Source organism: Limanda limanda, chromosome 3, assembly GCF_963576545.1.
Source record: "Limanda limanda chromosome 3, fLimLim1.1, whole genome shotgun sequence".
In the NCBI taxonomy this organism is placed as follows: Eukaryota; Metazoa; Chordata; class Actinopteri; order Pleuronectiformes; family Pleuronectidae; genus Limanda; species Limanda limanda.
Genome location: NC_083638.1, coordinates 23342920 through 23360993, shown reverse-complemented (window position 1 = coordinate 23360993; position 18074 = coordinate 23342920). Strand labels below are relative to the sequence as shown.

The 18074-nt window shown below is 42.4% G+C and overlaps 1 protein-coding gene across 1 annotated transcript in view; it reads right to left on the bottom strand.

Annotated features, from left to right (window-relative positions):
* The window catches only part of sbf2 (SET binding factor 2), a 94080-nt gene that overhangs the window by 27904 nt on the left and 48102 nt on the right, over window positions 1-18074 (bottom strand). The window contains exons 15-19 of the mRNA XM_061068372.1: window positions 17907-18016; window positions 16799-16948; window positions 10454-10522; window positions 1975-2145; window positions 1192-1463 (exon numbers count right to left, since the gene is read on the bottom strand). Coding sequence (XP_060924355.1) covers window positions 1192-1463; window positions 1975-2145; window positions 10454-10522; window positions 16799-16948; window positions 17907-18016 — 772 coding nt within the window. The remainder of the gene's footprint in view (window positions 1-1191; window positions 1464-1974; window positions 2146-10453; window positions 10523-16798; window positions 16949-17906; window positions 18017-18074) is intronic.

The following is an 18074-nucleotide window of genomic DNA, read 5'->3' as shown; positions in this document are numbered from 1 at the left end:
CAAATATAGAGCGTTTTTCAAGATCTTTGTGGATTTTTCAGGGACGAATGTGATTTGATTTTTCAATATTTAAAACTATATTTCATTTGTTAGACCACTTCCTTTTTCCATTCACCACCAGACAATCGAGAACTTAAACAAGAACTCACAATCACATGTAGGAATGTTTGGCCTTGGCGGACGTCTGCACTCGACTGTGTGCCATTCTGGTTTAATTATTGATAATTTATTATGGCCCTGTACAATGTTATGGAAATCGAAATGGCCCTTGAGAAAAGATGTTCCCCACCCCCCTGGGTTTAGTGTTAATGATGATCAATCGCTTGGATTCTATTAGCCAAGAGGAATGTTTCACATGAGGTGACGCAACCTTCCCTGTGGATGTACAAACACAAGTAAGTGATGAAATCCAAATATCTTCTGTAAGAAACAAACAAGTCTGGGATAAAAACTGAAAGAATAGGAAAGGAAATTTCCACACAAACAAATTCTTGGCCGCATTGTTTCTGACGTTTCATTAGAAAGAGAAAAACAAGAATAGAATAGTATCACAGTGTTCTTGAGGCTGTTTGGGAATATTTGAGAGAAAAATAACAGAAAGTTTTCAAGGCAAGTACTGTACATGATGATATAAAATTAAAAGGATCACTGGGTTCTTCTGGCTAATTTGAACTAAGATCTTTTTGTGCCTTTAAAATCTAATATTCTGGGGGATAACCCCAGATTCATTTAATGCTACAGTTACTAAAGAGCACAGGAAATCGCTTTTACTGCTATGTTGTTGAGCTTGGGTAAGTATAGTGCTTGTCCTCTTAAAGACGCCCTGAGGGGTTTAAACCTCCCAACAGAAGTACATGAGCCTCACTCTGTTTTGCGCAGTAGCGATGGAAGCCCACAGGATGGACGTGGGCCGGAAACGTTCCATTTGGCTAAATTGGAAGGTATCATGTAGACTGTGAGCTAGGCCACATCCACCCACAGACCTATCATCACCTTATTAAGTGAGGAACACATGCTCCCAGGTCATGAAACCTTACCCCCAGGTTTCCTCCATGTAAGACTGATTGTTCTACCTTAACACCCTGAATACGCCAGGAACAAACTCTGATACAGTCCATGTTTTGATGTTAGTGGACGGTCAGAACATGTGAAAGATGTTAACAGTAAATCCTAGGGACATGCTCCCCTGACCTGTTTGTGACGATGCTGTTGCTGCCGCTCTCCCAGTCGGCGGCGGGGGGGTTGCGCAGCAGCCTGATCTTGCTGGTGTCCAGAGGCACCAGCAGGTAAACCATGAGGCTGGCGTAGTGGATGGCTTGGCTGAACACGGTGCTCTCCTCGTTCTTCACCAGCTCCTGCTGCCTCTCCTTGCTCAGGCTGGGCCACGAACGCAGCTGCTCTGCCGCCAGGTCCATGGCCGTCTGCTCCTCCTCTCTGCCGACTGCCGGAGCAGCGGTCGCATCCTGGAGAGGTCAAGTTGAAAGAATTGATTTGGCTTGTGTTTTTTTGGTGCTAGCCACGAGAGCCGTGACTTGCATGCTGACAAACAATTTGATAATTATCCTAAATAAATAGATCTGAACAAATATGCAAATTGTGTTCAATAAATTATGTTGTGACCACAGCAGAAATGATCTCAAGAGCCAGTGCAAGATCCCTGTCCCCAGACTGAAACCACAGCACATCATGAAAACTGTTGTGCGTGTCAGAAAATAATAAAAAATGTTAAAAATGGGTAGCATAAATTACTTTAGGCAAAAGGACACATATTTAAATGTTTAGTTTTTTGTCCAAAACAATAATACATTCAGTTTAATATTATAAAATAGAAAGAATGGCAGCAGATAGAATGCTTACATTTTATTATAGTATTTACAATATTATTATAATATTAAAATAATTATTTAAAGAAGGGTTAACCAGACTTTGCATGAATTTCTCACACTACATTAACATTTTTTAGTACAGTATTACCTTTAGCCTGGCAGTGATGCCACCTTTTTCCTCTGCCATGCTCAGATAAAGGGCTCGTATCTGGCTCTGGACCTCACTGTAGAAAGTGGCTTCCCAGAACTGCTGGTTGGTCCAGATGGGATGGTCCTGGATGCAGGTGTAAGCAAACTGGTTTATACCAGCAGCCAATTTCTGGAAGAAAAAAACCCAGTTGACACAGTCAGCACTACGTAAATATCAAACATTAAACAGATAAAGAACATCCTCCACTCTGCCTTTTAGTAGAGGTTTGAGTTGGGCTGGGTTTCTATTTCAATTATACAGATTATTCAAAAGCTTGTTTATAAGTGCAAATCATCTCCTGCTCACATACATTACTTGTGTATTTATAAATATAAAGATAATCACTTTAAAAACCCAGATTTAGAGATTGTGAACCGATGATTACCCTAAATTAATAATCGCCTGCAAAAGTGAAAGAAAAGTAAAAGAAAGTAATTTACGTGTGAGTTTGTCTGATATTTATGTTTACGTTGTGTTGCATCTGAACAGATTAGTTCCAGATGTTTAATGTTTAAGGGTCAGAGAGTCAGTAATCGTGTTACTGATACAGTGTCTCATGTTAAATTGAAATTGTACACTGACTAAACAATAAAACAAATTTTAAACACACACACACACACACACACACACACACACACACATTTCCTCGTCAAACCGAGTAAGTAGTACAAACAAATATTTAACTGTGTAAACTGTATTAGTAACAGAGGTTACTTACAGTTAAAATGTCAACACCTCTAACCTTGCTACTGTTATAGGAGTCTCTCTTTTATTTAAATACTTTATTTCTTCCCGTGATGATGACAACTGCTCCTGACCAGAGTAAAAATATTTGAGCTTGGGTCTGTATTGCACACTGGATCCTCATAAAATTGTCACAGTCCTTCTAAGTTTATTTCTTACTGGGTATGTAATGGGTCTGAGCTGAAGAGTTACTGTCAACTTTCTGAGAGATGCAGAAAACCACAGAAAAAAGCTAAATCAATCATGCTCCTTGGGTCATAACTTTTTAACAGATAACAACCCCCTAGTGGAGTGATGCACCACTCCTGCTGCCCACTCTGTTTGGAAACTGTTATTTTTCATTAGCGTGGACCAAGACTGAAGTAAAGTTTCGTAGCACAAATAACATGGTCTGAACCAGGAGTGCAAAGAGCCAATAAATGATCATCGTTCATCAACCATCCACGTCCCTGCAGAGGCTGATGGCCATGTGTACTGATCAAGTTCCTTTATTAGATTAGCTTAGATTATTTTCTTGAGTTTTCCTTTGAAAGGAGAACATTGGAAGGTTAACAGGTTATAACAGGCGCAATCATAAAAGTTCTATTCCCATTGTTGGTGATTCTGAAATATTTTGTTTGTGGTCCAGTCCATAAATACGTTTGTTGCTGAATGACCGAGTGGTGAAGTTACACCTTTCACAATAAATTGGCACAAACAGTTTCTTGAATGTCATCATCGGGGCTTTAACAGGCTTCGCAACTTACTTCATTTATTACAAGATTTTCCACCTTTCAGAAACTTCTAGCAACTTTTTCCAAAACTGCACCTCGTGTCATATCTCATGACTTTTTGGACAAACCTGAGCTAACTTCCGTTGAAGAGACTTCCCACCATTGATAAAACATTTTTTTACCTCCACCAGGGAGCTTTTCCCCTGTTGGTTTTATTTGTAAGCAAGATTACACAAAAAACTACTTGACGATTACCACAAAACGTGGTGGAAGGATGTGGTATGGGTACAACGAAGAAACCTTTAATATTTGGTACAGATCAGGATCTGATGAAATTTGACCTGATGCCATTCTAGTTATTTTAAAATTATGACAACAATACGATGGTCCATGTTAGCTCTGTGAGCTAAACATTTGAAAACACAATATTGTTGTTTTCAATATAATCATACTGTTAGTCTTATATTACGGATCCACTCTTCACTATAAATCCACCTCCTCCAACCATCCTAATTTGTCTCACTTAGCACAGATTCCATCTGAAATGTACAAGTGGTCTGTTTGAGTATGAGCCAATATGAGGATAACATTGAGTTTGGTTAGATAAATGGTTTCCTCCATAGTAACAGAAGGGATTACATTAACTATGCTATGTTTAGAGCAAACAGAAATACCCTCTTCATTGAGTATGGGAATTAAGCCAGAAAAACGCAGAATGCAATGACAAGGACAAATCTGCTGAGGCAAGAAATGCTTTGAAGAGAGATTACAATGCTCTGATAGCGGCCCCTCCTCAAGCTATCAGAGAGCAGACTGTGGGATACATGGTCTGTGGACTGGGAGGTCAAACTTAAAGGGGTATTATGGTATTTTTCAAACTGGGACCTGTGTTTAAAAATGTGTGTGTGTAGGTACTGTATCAATCGGTCCAGCAAATCGCCTCCAGGGGCAGCCACGACACGGTGAAATCTTACGGGGCAACTTCATCAGTCCCTGATATGTCCAATTAAAGTTCTTGTTTACTTTGCAAAGACCCAGAATAACAATTTGAGCCAGTTACTGACAGAAAAGAGAACTTTTAGTGGGCACGTCGCAGTTGCCCAATAAGATTATACCCGGCCACTTCTGGCATGTGATGGCTGCCGGCGGAGACAATCTACTAGAACGAATCCAAATGTTTTTGTAGCTACAATTCATTTAACACCCACATTTATAAGCATAAGGCCCATGTGGAAAAATACCAGCATTTCCCTTTAAAGGATGGACCGAATGAAACTTGGTCAGGGGTAAGAGGGTTCAGAAATGTGATACTATTCTGTCATTTTTCTGAATTTGTTTGTTTTGGAGTCTTACAACAGATGTTGTGTGGGTGTGCGTACACAGTTATGTGGGGGGGTCTACATGTCTGATTTGTCTATGTTGTCTTTACACAGCCTGGCAGTACTTTTTCTGACTTGTCAGATATGTGCAGGTCATTTTGACCGCGGTCATCGCTTCCTAATATGATACTACATGGGAGCTTACAGAGACATGCACAAGACAGATGGTCGCAGAGGAGGACAGGGAAGGAGAAAAGAAAGCAGAGGAAAGGGAGGAGGAAGGGGGAAGTAGCAAGTGCCGATGGAGGCAAAGGAGGGAGTATGGAACCGTCAGGGCCGTCTGAACATGTGACTAGAGAAGAGGAGGACTGCACGGGTGAAAAAACAAGCAGAGAAAAAAAGAGGAGACAATGGTGTGAACAGGTCAGAGGAATGAGGTAATGAGGATTTGGGATGTTGTTCTGAACTTTGGGACATGATCCTAAAGTTCAGAGTATGATGGACTGTGGCCTCCGTACATCAGCCGGAGAGACGTCCAGCATCACACATGTCAAGTGTGTCTCGCAGGGAATGAGAGATGGTGCGTGCTCTCACTGAGCGACGTGTAAACTTGCATGTGGACTCCGAGGGAAGATATTTTGTATGTGCTATGTCACCAGCCTTCAGGCAGCAGCATTCTTTACAAGTGCTCTGGGAGAATTCATAGAATCTGTAAATTGCAAAAGCAGTCATAATTTGTGGACATGTGCCTTGTGGGAATGCATGTCTGACCTGCGCACAATCCATCTCCTTATTTTCGCAGTTCTACGAGAGTCGGTGCATCGTGGAGGAATAACTACACGAGTCCTAAAACCCCGAGAAAGCCTGCATTCAAACAAATTGTATTTACACTATTCGGTCACGTAAAACAAACACAGAACATCATGTTGAAAGTCAGACTAATAAACAAACACATCATGGTATCCATAAGCCATGACTGTGTAAAAAACACAATGTGCGGTTAAGATAAATGTTCCAAAGCAAAGTAAACATGGATACGGTAAGTCAAGAGCGGGACATTTCGGAGATACACAGGGTTCACCCAGTACGTCATTTTCCTCACCAGGACTTGATGCAGAGCAGTTTGACAGAGGGAGCTGCCAAATCCCCCCCGTGCATAAACTATGGCTGCAAGAATGCTAACATCCAAGTGTTCTCGTTGTGCAAGTCGTTCAGATTTGTATTTCTGTTTTTCACTTGCTGCTGTTTCCAATCTGTGCCCCCCCCCCCCCCCCCAGACAGAGCCGCTCACTCTGGTGACACATTCAAAGGTCAGACGAAATATCATGCAGGTTTCACAGAGCACGATAACAACAGATCCACATGTCAGCGACACCTGCTCATCTCCTGATAAACCCACTCCTCGCTAGATAATAAATGCCAGAGCAACTAAATGTAAAACATCACCTCGAACAAAGGGCCACTGTGCAAAGGTGGTGCCATGTTTAAAAAGGCCAACTGACTCCATCCGGGCACAATCCGCTCCAATTTCCTTCCGTCTGAGATCTTAACAAATATCTATCAAATACTGTTCCATAAACACCTTAGTCCGAGGGAAACATCCACAAGGGGTCGAGTTGGGGGGGAAACCAAAGAAATGGCAAAGAAAGACATCTGAAGATATATAATGTGGGTCAACTGCAAAAACCTGCTCAGTGTCAACATATGGCTTCCAACGAATCACAGTCCGTCTCTATCCAGCACAATCTGGGAGCAGATGGTTGCAGATCAACGGAACTTCCCACATTCCCCAACCCACTAGAATTATGGGCCATGGGGACAGCGACACTGTACAAATGGACCAAGCCAAAGTCTGGCCAGGATAAAAACGTTTGGCAGTCAAAAACAAAAACAGATATTTAGATGAATGAGGGAAGTGCTTGAAAAGATTTGAAAATGTGCAGTAAATCAAACGGGTTCACTGCCTCTTCCCATCCTGCTTATGGGACTGGTTTGTGATTAATGTCAACATGCAGTTACTGTAAGTGGGTCAGTGTAAAACATACACTTTTGAGCAGGTCGATGATTTGTTTCACCGCACAAACAACCTGCTTACTTTCCTAAAGATATTTACAAGTTGCAGAGCCTACCTTACACAATGACGCAAGAGCACTGCACCATCATACTTAACACCATCAAGCCACTTGCACAGTAAGGAGTTTATGTGAATATAAGCCTAATGAAATATGGTCTACACCAGGTCTGCTATGTGAGATTAGGGTTAATTACAGATATAACAAAATTCTTCATTAAAACGTCAAAAAAGGACTTACACTATCCAAATGTTTTCGACAATGTTCAAACCCAGTTACATTCCCAATAAAAGTCAAGGTAATGGGATATTACGATATATCTTCCCAGGCAAACGGCATCCGAGGACAGAAAGTTAACCAGTTGCAAGTTGGCTGTCCTTTACTTCAGCTGCAGCTTCACGATGTCATCAAACTAGATTGTTATTGGTTTGATGGAGAGGCCGCTTACGGGCAAAGTTAGTTATTGTACGTTTAAGTCTCTGTCATCTGGGGCGTGCTCTTTCATTGAGATACTGGCAGCACATTCAACACTGTCCAACCTTACTCTGGAATTAAGAAAAATCTCAGTTCTACTTTTAACTGACTTTCTCTCACATTATATTCAGTTTATTCAGTCTTTTCTGCTCAGACTCAAACACTGGTTGATCCTTAATGAAGTATTAACAGATATAGATATATTACTGCTACTGTTATCTGAGTACAAGCTACTTTTTCTTCTTCTTTACAAAAGTTTCATTTTAAATAAAACAGGCTGACGATGGAGGGAGAATGTATATTTGAAATACTTTAAATGACTGTAAAAGCAACTGCCTGCTATTTAAATGTAGCCTGGGTGCCAGACAAACTTAGCCCCGCCCACAACATTTGAGGTCGGGAAGTTCGGTCTGGCATTGCTCCGTTGGGGAGAAACTATGCCCGATCAGAAACTTATCGGACCAATCAAATTGTCAGGGCGGGCTTTATACGATGATGGACAGATGATCAACAGTAACGTAATCAACCACGTCACCAAACAGCGCTTGGGTTAGCACCGTGAGCGCCGATGCCAGCCGTTAGCATCGGTGCTGCGCCTCCTCAGGAACTGACCAGGCAGTATACTTGGTTAGAAGGAGAGAGAGAGAGAAAGAGAGCATGTATCTTGCAAGTAGGGATGGGCATAATTAATCGACGATCGATTAATTGATCATTAAGAATTAGTCTTTCATCGATAAAACTATTGCATGTTTGCTATGTGGCAGGAGGTCGTTATATCCGAGGTGCCCTGAACGCAGCACAGCGAGGCTGTTAGCAGCTGGAGGAAGAAGCCCGGAGCTAGCGTCCGCGGCTCGGCTTCATGTCCGCAACCGGACTGTCAGTCCACGGGGAAGGGAACCCGAACCCGGAGCGGCTAGCTGCTCTCTCAGCGGGTCTTAGGAGTACAGCAGCGCATAGTGTCAAATGTAACCATTGAACGGATCCTGTTTAACTGCCATAAGAGTTGTTCATCTTGTAATAAAGATCTCATTGAGGAAACACGCTGTGTTGTTTTTTCTTTTTACCGTGGTATCGAAATTGGCATCGAGAATCGTGTTATTTTACTGGTATTGGCACAGACTACTGAATTTTTGGTATCGTGACACCCCTACTTACAAATGGTAAGAGAAAGTCTTGACTGTCTGACTTAGTAAATAACTCACAATGTCGCTTGACACTACGTTGCTCTGATTGGTTGTAGGTCTATCCAAATGAGCGAAGAGGCTTTTCTTTTCCTTGCTCGGTTGAAACATGCCCCATAATCACAGCCCAATGGAGCCGTATCAGACTCATATTCTGACTAGAATTATGAGTATGACAACGTCAGGCTAATTTAAATGCATCTTGTTGTGTAAGCTGTAGTGTTGCTCTTTAAAAAATCAAGGCCATCATGTTACCAAACTGCTGAAGCAAATTTTCATATTACTCAAATGTGCAGATTAAAGGTTGTTAAACACGTCCAGAAACATGTGATGGATCAGTTGGGGGCTGTCAGGATCATGCACACCTCTCAATCGAATCCCATAAAGACAGACAGCTGCATGTTTTTCCTCACAATCCTACCACATGATCTTTGCACCACTAACTCAAGATTACAAATCATTTCAGCAGGCTGCCTCCTGACCCGTCTTTACTTGTCATCGTGGAGCGAGGCAGAGCTCAAGCTCGACACCAGTTCCACTCGTCTGAAAGCATCAGAGAAAAGTCTGTTGCATTCTCAAAATATTATTTTTTCTCAGCAGCTGCAGCCACACGAAAAACATCATTTACAGAGTTCAGACTGAGAAAAGCAGGAAATCACTCCATTGTGTAATAATAACTATGACTTATATAGGTATATATTTGTAAGAGATTCAGTTTCAGTGCTGGTGGCCAACACATACAGTTTATCTAAGAGAGCTGCATCACTCTGGGGCATGTGAACTGGATGAGTCATGTGGTTTTGGAGATCGGGCCAGGTCCCAGTCCTGCCCATCCGGTCATGGCACCGGTACCCAACAAATAGCCCACGCTGACAGTTGTGTCTGTCGCCATGGCAATGAGCAAGCGGTGGGGACACAGTGGCGGTAAACACGGCAGCTACCCTGGGATGATGATGTGGTTTGGAAGCAGAGTGCCATGGCTGGGCTTCCACATTTAAATGCTTTGGGATCAGCAAAGGTCAAAGGGTTGAGAGAAGTGTCCTCCCTCTCCCTGTCCACTGCCAACAAGCTTCTGATAACTGAGGGCCCACCACCGGTTACTAAAATATCATAATAATACATTGGCTCATGTTCCTTTTTGACACAACATCAGCACTAACAGTGTTTATAAGTATCCCTTCCATTAGTCTGTGAAAGACTGGGGATCATGATAAGTAATGAGCAGGACATTGTATAGTCAAATGGTGTAGTTCACACACACACACACACACACACACACACACACACACACACACACACACACACACACACACACACACACACACACACACACACACACACACACACACACACACACACACACACACACACACACACACACACACACACACACACACACACACACACACACACAAATAAACACATATAGGCCCTGTTCAGACCTGGTATTAACACGTGTCCTGAATGAGTCTCCAATTGTGACCAATTGTGATCAGTTCTCACTATCCCGCTCCACGACTTCCATGTTCGTGCAGACCGAATAATGTTGTTTTCGGCAAGTCTGAGGTTACAGATGTGTCCAATGTCTGTGTGTTTGTGTGAGTCATTGTGTGTGTCGGCCTGAATGAAGGAATGATACATTTAGCCAATTAAAGAACCATTATGTGGAGATCAGTGTTGATATTGTTGCGGTGGCCACAAAAAAATGTAAGTAAAGACACCTTGAAGTCTAAAGACGGGTTTCATTGTGAAACGTACGTGTGTCAGAGAACGTCAGCTGAGTAGGTGGTCCTTCATATGTGAACAACCCCCAATGTGGTCTGAGTGATGGGATCTCAGGACACATCTGGGTGCATTCAGACCTGTACGAAGCTCTGACCGCTTGCGATTGGATCCCTCAAATACACACACATGCGTATATTCTGTTTCCTTACCCTGTAAAAGGCTGTTGACAGGGGCAGCAGGGCAGCGGCCATCGTGAACTCCTCTGAGCTGGAGCAGTCCTGTGGGCCGAAACACAGAGAAGAGTGAGCAGGGCAGAACACAGCAGGAGACATGTTACACAGCTCGGTGACCACCTTTTACATGGAGGCCCGGCAGGAGCCACGCTGGTGTCCAACAGAGAGGTCACACACACTCACACACACAAACACTGTGGAAACCAGACGGGACAACGTTTCTGGAAAACCATTATTCTGATTATACTGAAATAATAAATGCATGTATTCTAACATGTGAAATTCTAAGAAGAAACTGCATGACTGACGAGCTGCTGGAGATGGCCAGTGCAGAGATGTGATCTGGGGGGAGCATTTGGGGGGGGGCGAAGGATCTTTAGCAAACATCACTTCCTGTTGTATAAAGCCACTCTTGTTAAATGTCTTGTTAAATGTCCTTGTGATGCAAAAAAAACCACAACCATATCTGCAGAAACCACATCACTCTTCTCAACAATGGGGACTTATGCTTTCAATAGCCTTATACAATCCCTGCCCTGACACAATTGTCAGAGCATTCCAGTCTATTGGTCATTTTTATGTTTTGAATTCCTCTTTCCATCATATGACGTTGTATAAAATTCTCTGGCCACAGAACGCAGTGTTACCAAACAGCCTGAAAAGAATAGCTGAGGATGTTCCCTCTCTGGCATGCACGCCAACCTGTCTGTGTATTTGGAATTGTTTCAGGTCGAAGAGGCGGAGCTTGATGGTGCTCTCAAGAGAATTGTATTAAGATGAATGGTACATTAAGAGGCTTAGAGCCGGCCGGGGGGACTTAGGGGCCCAAACTAAATTTTCCCTTAGAGATCACAGAGAAATAAAAGGAAGGGACGCGAGCTGGACTTAAAAGTACTTCATTCGCAGGAAATTGGTACTTAACTCTGGTGAGCTTTTCAGGGATTTCTTTTTTGAACCCTGTAAATGAGAATGGCCAGAGGTAACTTGATTTAAGACTGTAACAACAACAGCACTGATTCTGACGTGGTGCCGCACCTCAGAACCCTCAGTGGAAAGGCATGGACAGAAAATGTGTCTTTTCCTTTCTTCCTATTCTTTAAAAAAAAAAAAAAAAATCTCTGTCAATGTTGCATGAAAATGAAAAAAGAAAATCTTGACTTATGGCTGAGTTGTTCTCCACACAATCAGTGTTTCATTTTGGTGGGAGAGATAGGGAGAGGAATGCAGCACTTTCTGATAGCGGTCTGCTCTGGGGGGGGGGGGGGGGCCTCTATTACCGCCATTCCTCTGAAAAAAAAAAAAAAAAAAAAAAGAGGAGGGAGCAAATGCAAAACACAAGTTCCACATGAAAGCCTGGCCCCCCCGTCGACCAGGCAACATAGTTTCTGTTTTATTTTTCTTGTCGCTTGTGTTTTTCTTTGCAGTTATTTGGGCTGCGGTGAAATGTTCCAGCCTGGAGCGGCACCAACGCATTGTTTACCAGCCGGACCTAACAATGCAGTAGGTCGCAGGAGTTCACTCACCGCAGACAAAATAGAACAACAAGTGGAAATTTGCACATGCAAGTAGTATCCAACAATCCAACAAAACACCAAAGTCACGGGTGAAGTACAGTAATGCATGTAGTAGGGTTTCTGGACCAGCAACGTATGACTCAGACCTTTTCTGCGTGCTTCAGATTACGAACACGTCAAGGGCTTGTTTCAACACGTCGTATCTCAGGTAAAGTGACATGATCAGGTTTACTTAAACCCCACTTATTATCACCTGCAAACCTCCACCTTAATCTCCTGTAAGCAGACAGAGAGGCTAAGTGACAGCTCAAAAGCTTGGGAGGTCAACTAACAAAGAGGAACTGATAAGAAACCGAATCTGGAGCAGGCGCGAGATTAGACTGAATGAAAAGTGAAAGAAGTGGAGCAGAGCGATCTGTAGTGCTTTAGGACTCGATCATTGGGATTGAGCAGAAACGGCTCCGCATGGTGCATTTATGTTCTCTTATTCAGGATTTCTGGAATGGAGGGATGGTAGGTTGTTGCAAAGCCCCGTGTTTGTTTGCACGGACACCCTGCCGTCTTCCTTTCCTCCCATTATCTACTGTACGTACCACCACTTCTTTCCCTCATCCTTGAGCGATGGTCTATGATGACTAACACAGCCGCTCTGCGTCAGACACGTATGCACAGAGCAAAAACAAGAAGCTCGAACATGTGACACACAAACTCTGGAGGATGTGAACAAACAAGAGCTTCCTGTGGGTTTCATGGACATTAGTGCTTTCCAGGAAAACTGAGCAAAGAGCTGACAGGGACGAGTGCTTATGGACATAGAAAAACAAAACTGTTTGAGTTAATTGCGGCTATAGAAAGAGGAATAAGCCACATATATAACTTTGGGATGTCAGGATGAGCAACAAACAGATTTTCCACAGTGAAAGCATGAAATCTGATTAACGCAGATGTTTACCTGGACATACGGATGCATGTACATCTTAGGGAACGTTATCCGACCATGGGAATGATCCTGAGTACAGATTCCCAGTGACCATATTACGCAAAGGCACTCCATCAAGAAGATCAAGGCCGACAGGGGCCATGTTCTCACAGCAAAAAACTAATTTATGATCTAAATAATGAAAAAATGTATCAAAGTCACGTATTCACTATTAAAGGAGATGTGCACAGTGACTGAACTCCAGCGGGCAGCCCTCAGGCTCCAGCGGGGACATGGGCTCAAGTTGGTAGGGGCTCTCGTCCATCAGCTCAGACAGGACAGTCACATTAAGGTCCATGTACTTTTCCAGTGTTTTCGTATCCTGCAGCCGCTGCACATTACTGTTCCGCATCAAGCTCCGGGATCGTGCAGAATGCATTAACTCCATGCGGTTGCGGCCACTTCCCATGGACCTCCCGCCCCGTTCCCCCTCTCCTCGCAGTGAACTGCCATTCAGTGTGTTTTTGAGCACCATCATGAGGCCCTCGGCCCTGAGAGCAGAGCACAGAGGGCTCATAATCCTATCTGACAGGAAATGGTTGGGATGCCAGGATACATCCACAGCAGGGCTCGTTCCCCCACATGGCTTGCGCAACGTTTACTTCTAAAATCGGGAGCACCCCACACACACAAACACACAGGCGCACACACATACACACACACACACACACACACACACAGGCACTCAGGCACACACGCACGTGTACATGCACAAGTAAATGTGCAATTAACTCAAATGCCTTAATGATTGCTGTTACTGTGCGTGGCAGAGAAACAGATAAGGATTACAACAGATGTTTAAACAGGAAAAAATGCGTCAGTGTAAACTTTTGGTCCATGTTAACTCATTCCAGAGGATGTCTTGACATTGTTTTGCGAATCATAAAAAATGTGAAGAATGAAAAACAAATTAACAATCACTGACACGGCACAGTACCATCTGACTCAAATGTTGTAACCTTTGACCTATTGCACAGTTTTCGTACCACTTCCTTCGGCTCGGCTCGCCTGCAAAATCTTCTTTTGGCAGAAAACCCTGATTGCAACCAGACAACAGAAATGTCATTCAGCCTGAAGTTGACTTTCAACAAACAATAAATGTTGCAACTGGCCTCTTATTGATGATGTCATTGCGAATTACTGTGTCACATCAACATGTATTCCAGAAATCCAAATGAGGTATCATGCTGTCATTGTACAAAGAGCAAGCAGCATTTTTGAAAGAATAGGTCACTTTGGCTTGTTAGGCACTGAAGGATCTCTAACACGCACACACACCCACACAACCACATGCACAACTTCTTCACTCCCTGTGTTAATATCGTTTCGGGTCTCTTATGTGGCCGGGCGTAGAAAGAAAGGGCAGAGTGCAGAGTATGACAGTAATTACTGGCCGTGCAATTTACTATTTATATTCCTTTCACAGCTTGTCGGAGACAAATCCCTCACAAGTCAACTGAGACTAAGAAATGAAAGCCAGGAACAACTGGTCGCCTTTCATGTTCAAGCAAGAAAAAAATAAAGACAAACAATACACAATAAAATCTAAAAAGAATAAAGACAAATGAGAGAAAGGCTGACTATGTCGTACCCCATGCTGCAGTTAACTAAAGTGCACTCCACATCAAGTCTCTTCTCCATCTGTGACATGACTGCTTCTCTCCCCATGTGTGGCTGATTGGTTTTTCAGCAGCGGGCCAGAAGAGACAAGTTAGTCTTTAAAACTACATCAATATGGTAATAACATATATAGATTTCAGTCTATGTTACAAGTGAGGCAGACCTCTGTCGCCTTCTCTTATTATGAACGGATCAAATCAAAAGTGTGGGTTTTATAAGCTTGTGTTGAAAACAGTAGATAAAGTACAGACTACATCTGTATTTCCAGATGTGCGAGACAATTACCAGTTTTTTCTCAGAATCTGTCCTCGACTCAAGAAGAGCTGTATCACTCCAACTAGACTCATGCATTCCATATTAATCTCCTCAGTGCATTCTGCAGGGGTTCACTCTACTGATCATCATTTTGTTAACAATCATCTCATGTCCTGCTTTGAAACAACTGGGGGAAAAACACCCTAATCACGCATTGGTTCCAACAAAAGCTCACACATCAGGATCTCATTTCAGTGCAAAAAAGACTGCCTGGCTACCAGATAGCACCACAACAATTGTACATCAAAACAGCACGCAGCTTCACGTCAACTCAGACTGGAATATAACTCAAGTCCTGATTCAAGAGGTCATGCAGAAGAAGGATTGGTGGCTTTTTGGCTTTTCAACCGATTCACATCACTGACAAACTACTGGCATTGTTCATCTCTGCTCCTGGAAATGAAGATTGTGCAGCATAAAAGTGATGATGCAACAGTTCTTCTATTTCACGTTACCCTGCTTACGTAGTGAGGCATAAATTACTTTGATTCATTTAGGTAGTAAACCAAAAGAAGACATTATATTGGCCAAAGTCATGAAAGCTGCACTTAAGTTCATTTTGACCTGTTGTGTAATTGTGGACACGTCAAATATCCCGTCAGACGACCTTGCATGTCCCTGGCCCGGGGAGACTGTGGGATTAATTACCTTTTTTTTTCATCAAGGGGAAAAATAAAAAGAATCACTGGAATGCGAAGTCGCTCCATAAAAGTTGCACTCTGTGAGGACTCCTTAAAATATTTTAAATCCATGGAAGGGGGCTGATTCAAGGCAGTAAAACCTGAGGAACTACCAATAAAGATCCGGCTGCTCGGGCTGAGTGAAGCCTCACTGACTCTTTATGAGCTGCGCAAAAACACATTACTTACTCACTCTGACAAGTAGCCGAGGCATGAGGACCAGGAAGAGACAAACACACTATCTGATGAACAGAGAGCAACACACAACACAAGACGCGCTGACACGCTGCCAGGTTGATGTACACAGAGACAAACTTGAGAATAAAGATATAAAAAATGTGGACGAGAAAGGGTTCGGCTTGAGCCTCTTAGGTTATGTGCACTACTGCCCCACTTAAACATCGCTATTTGCTCTATTAGAACCAGATACGGCTCATAAAAAATGGCATCTACTGAGAATTTGGGGTAGAGCACTAAAACATTTGCATATTGATCTAGACACGTACTACTGTACAGTGAATTTTGTCATTAGATATTTTTTGGGTCAAATTAAATAAAAAAGGGGGAAATGTTATAAGTTGATTCCTATGATCAGTTTTGGTCACGTGTGTCGATGAAGCCTAAAAGAAAAACATCTGCAGACCTTACCTATGGACTAAAGTATATATAAATATATGCTATATAATTTTGACAACATGCAGTTTCTGATGTATGGTGCAATTTCAATGAATGTTGCTTTATGTGTTTGAGGTCAGAAACTGATTCTAGTGATGATGTTGTTTTCTCCCTAATATTTTCTTTGCAAGTAGTTTTTGATGAAGAGTCTTGAAATCAATCAGTGTGATGTAGTTCCCTCAGTGTTTAATGTACTACTATTTATTATTATTATTTAATTAGAATTATTATTATTTAAGTGACCAAATGTCATAAATGTCTCACGATTGTCTTGAGCCCAAGATTAAAACACTGACAGATTTGTCATATTATGTCACATAATGAAGCCGAGTTGACAAAGACAGAAATGACTCTAATCTGAAAAGAACTAATCTTAAGAACTAATCTAAAGTTAATCTTCAGTAAATTATGATTAATTGACTGATTCTACATCAATATCTTGAAACTATTGTAATATTATAAATCTTTAGCTGCATGGACTCTCTTCAGTATGGATGCAAGAGGTGTGTCTGTGACTTGTGTTCTGTCTGTTCCTCACCTGGAGGGCGCAGTTAATCATACGAATGATGTAGTCAAACTGCTGGTGGTCCAGTATGGCTCGGTTCTGCTGCACATGAAGACTCAGTTCTTCAGTCAGACACTGGCGAGCTGCTTTGCCTTTCAGTGCGCGCAGTGCAGCCGGCAGCGTCTGTTGAGAAGAACACAGACACGGAGGGTTTTAATAAAAGAAGAAGATACTTTTAAACAAAATGAATGAGACAAGCAACAATTTGTGATTGATCACAAAATGGGCAACACGTGAGACCCTGAGAACCTGTTTGTACCCTAATCAGGCAATGCAAATTCTTTATATGGTATTATTACAATTTCACAATGTATCATCATAGTGATGCAAATGTCAGTGCATTACACTATGGGACATCATTTTCTGACTTCACAGTGATTAGAATATGATCAAATTTAATAAAAAAGTCTTTATAACCTTTAAGTCGAGTCTATAGTTGATTCAGAAATACTTTGAAAATGCATGCAATGAAAATGTATGATTGAATTTTGTGAAATCATTGTGACTTCTTCATGGCATCACTTACAATAAAATATATGGATCATTTCAAGCTTTAGATTGTCTCTCCCTTATTGGCTGAGATATGCACTTGGTAAATGTGTTTTTTGGATCATGTTTTTGCTATGGATTCTTACATTTGGACACAATGGATTACATAACTCCTATACGAAGCCAAGGGGAAACATAAAGCAACTGGCAACCCTCCCACTTTAAACATACTGGACGCATATTGGGGAGAGTGTTCACCTCTGACTTCACATACCTGGGGCCACAATAAAGGAAAAACTTGAACAGACGTTTTTGTGTAAGACATATGCTTCTAGAGGAAAAAACCCATGTGACAGGAGTTATTGCTCAGCAAAGTTAGCAATATAACGACATGGATTCAGAGAGTGTTTTGGCATCGGCTCTAACCATCTCTGTATGTGAGTGCTTGGGTGTCAGCTGGGAGATATTAGGATGATGGAGGTGAGGAGAGAGCGGCTGCTGGAGTGGTGCAACACAAAGAGCAGCTGCCTGCAGTTCTTGAGCTTGTTTAGAGGGTTGATTAGCTCCACTGATGAAAGACATTGTGCATTACCTGTTCAGTCTCCAGGGTCTTGTTGTCAAAGATGAAGGAGATGCAGCTCCGCACCACCTCCAGCCTGCGTGCGCTGTTAAACACGGAGCCACTCTTACCCATAATAGACACTGGAACACAGAAAGCACAGGACAGGAGGGGAATCACTGCTGGGTCCGAATAACGGAT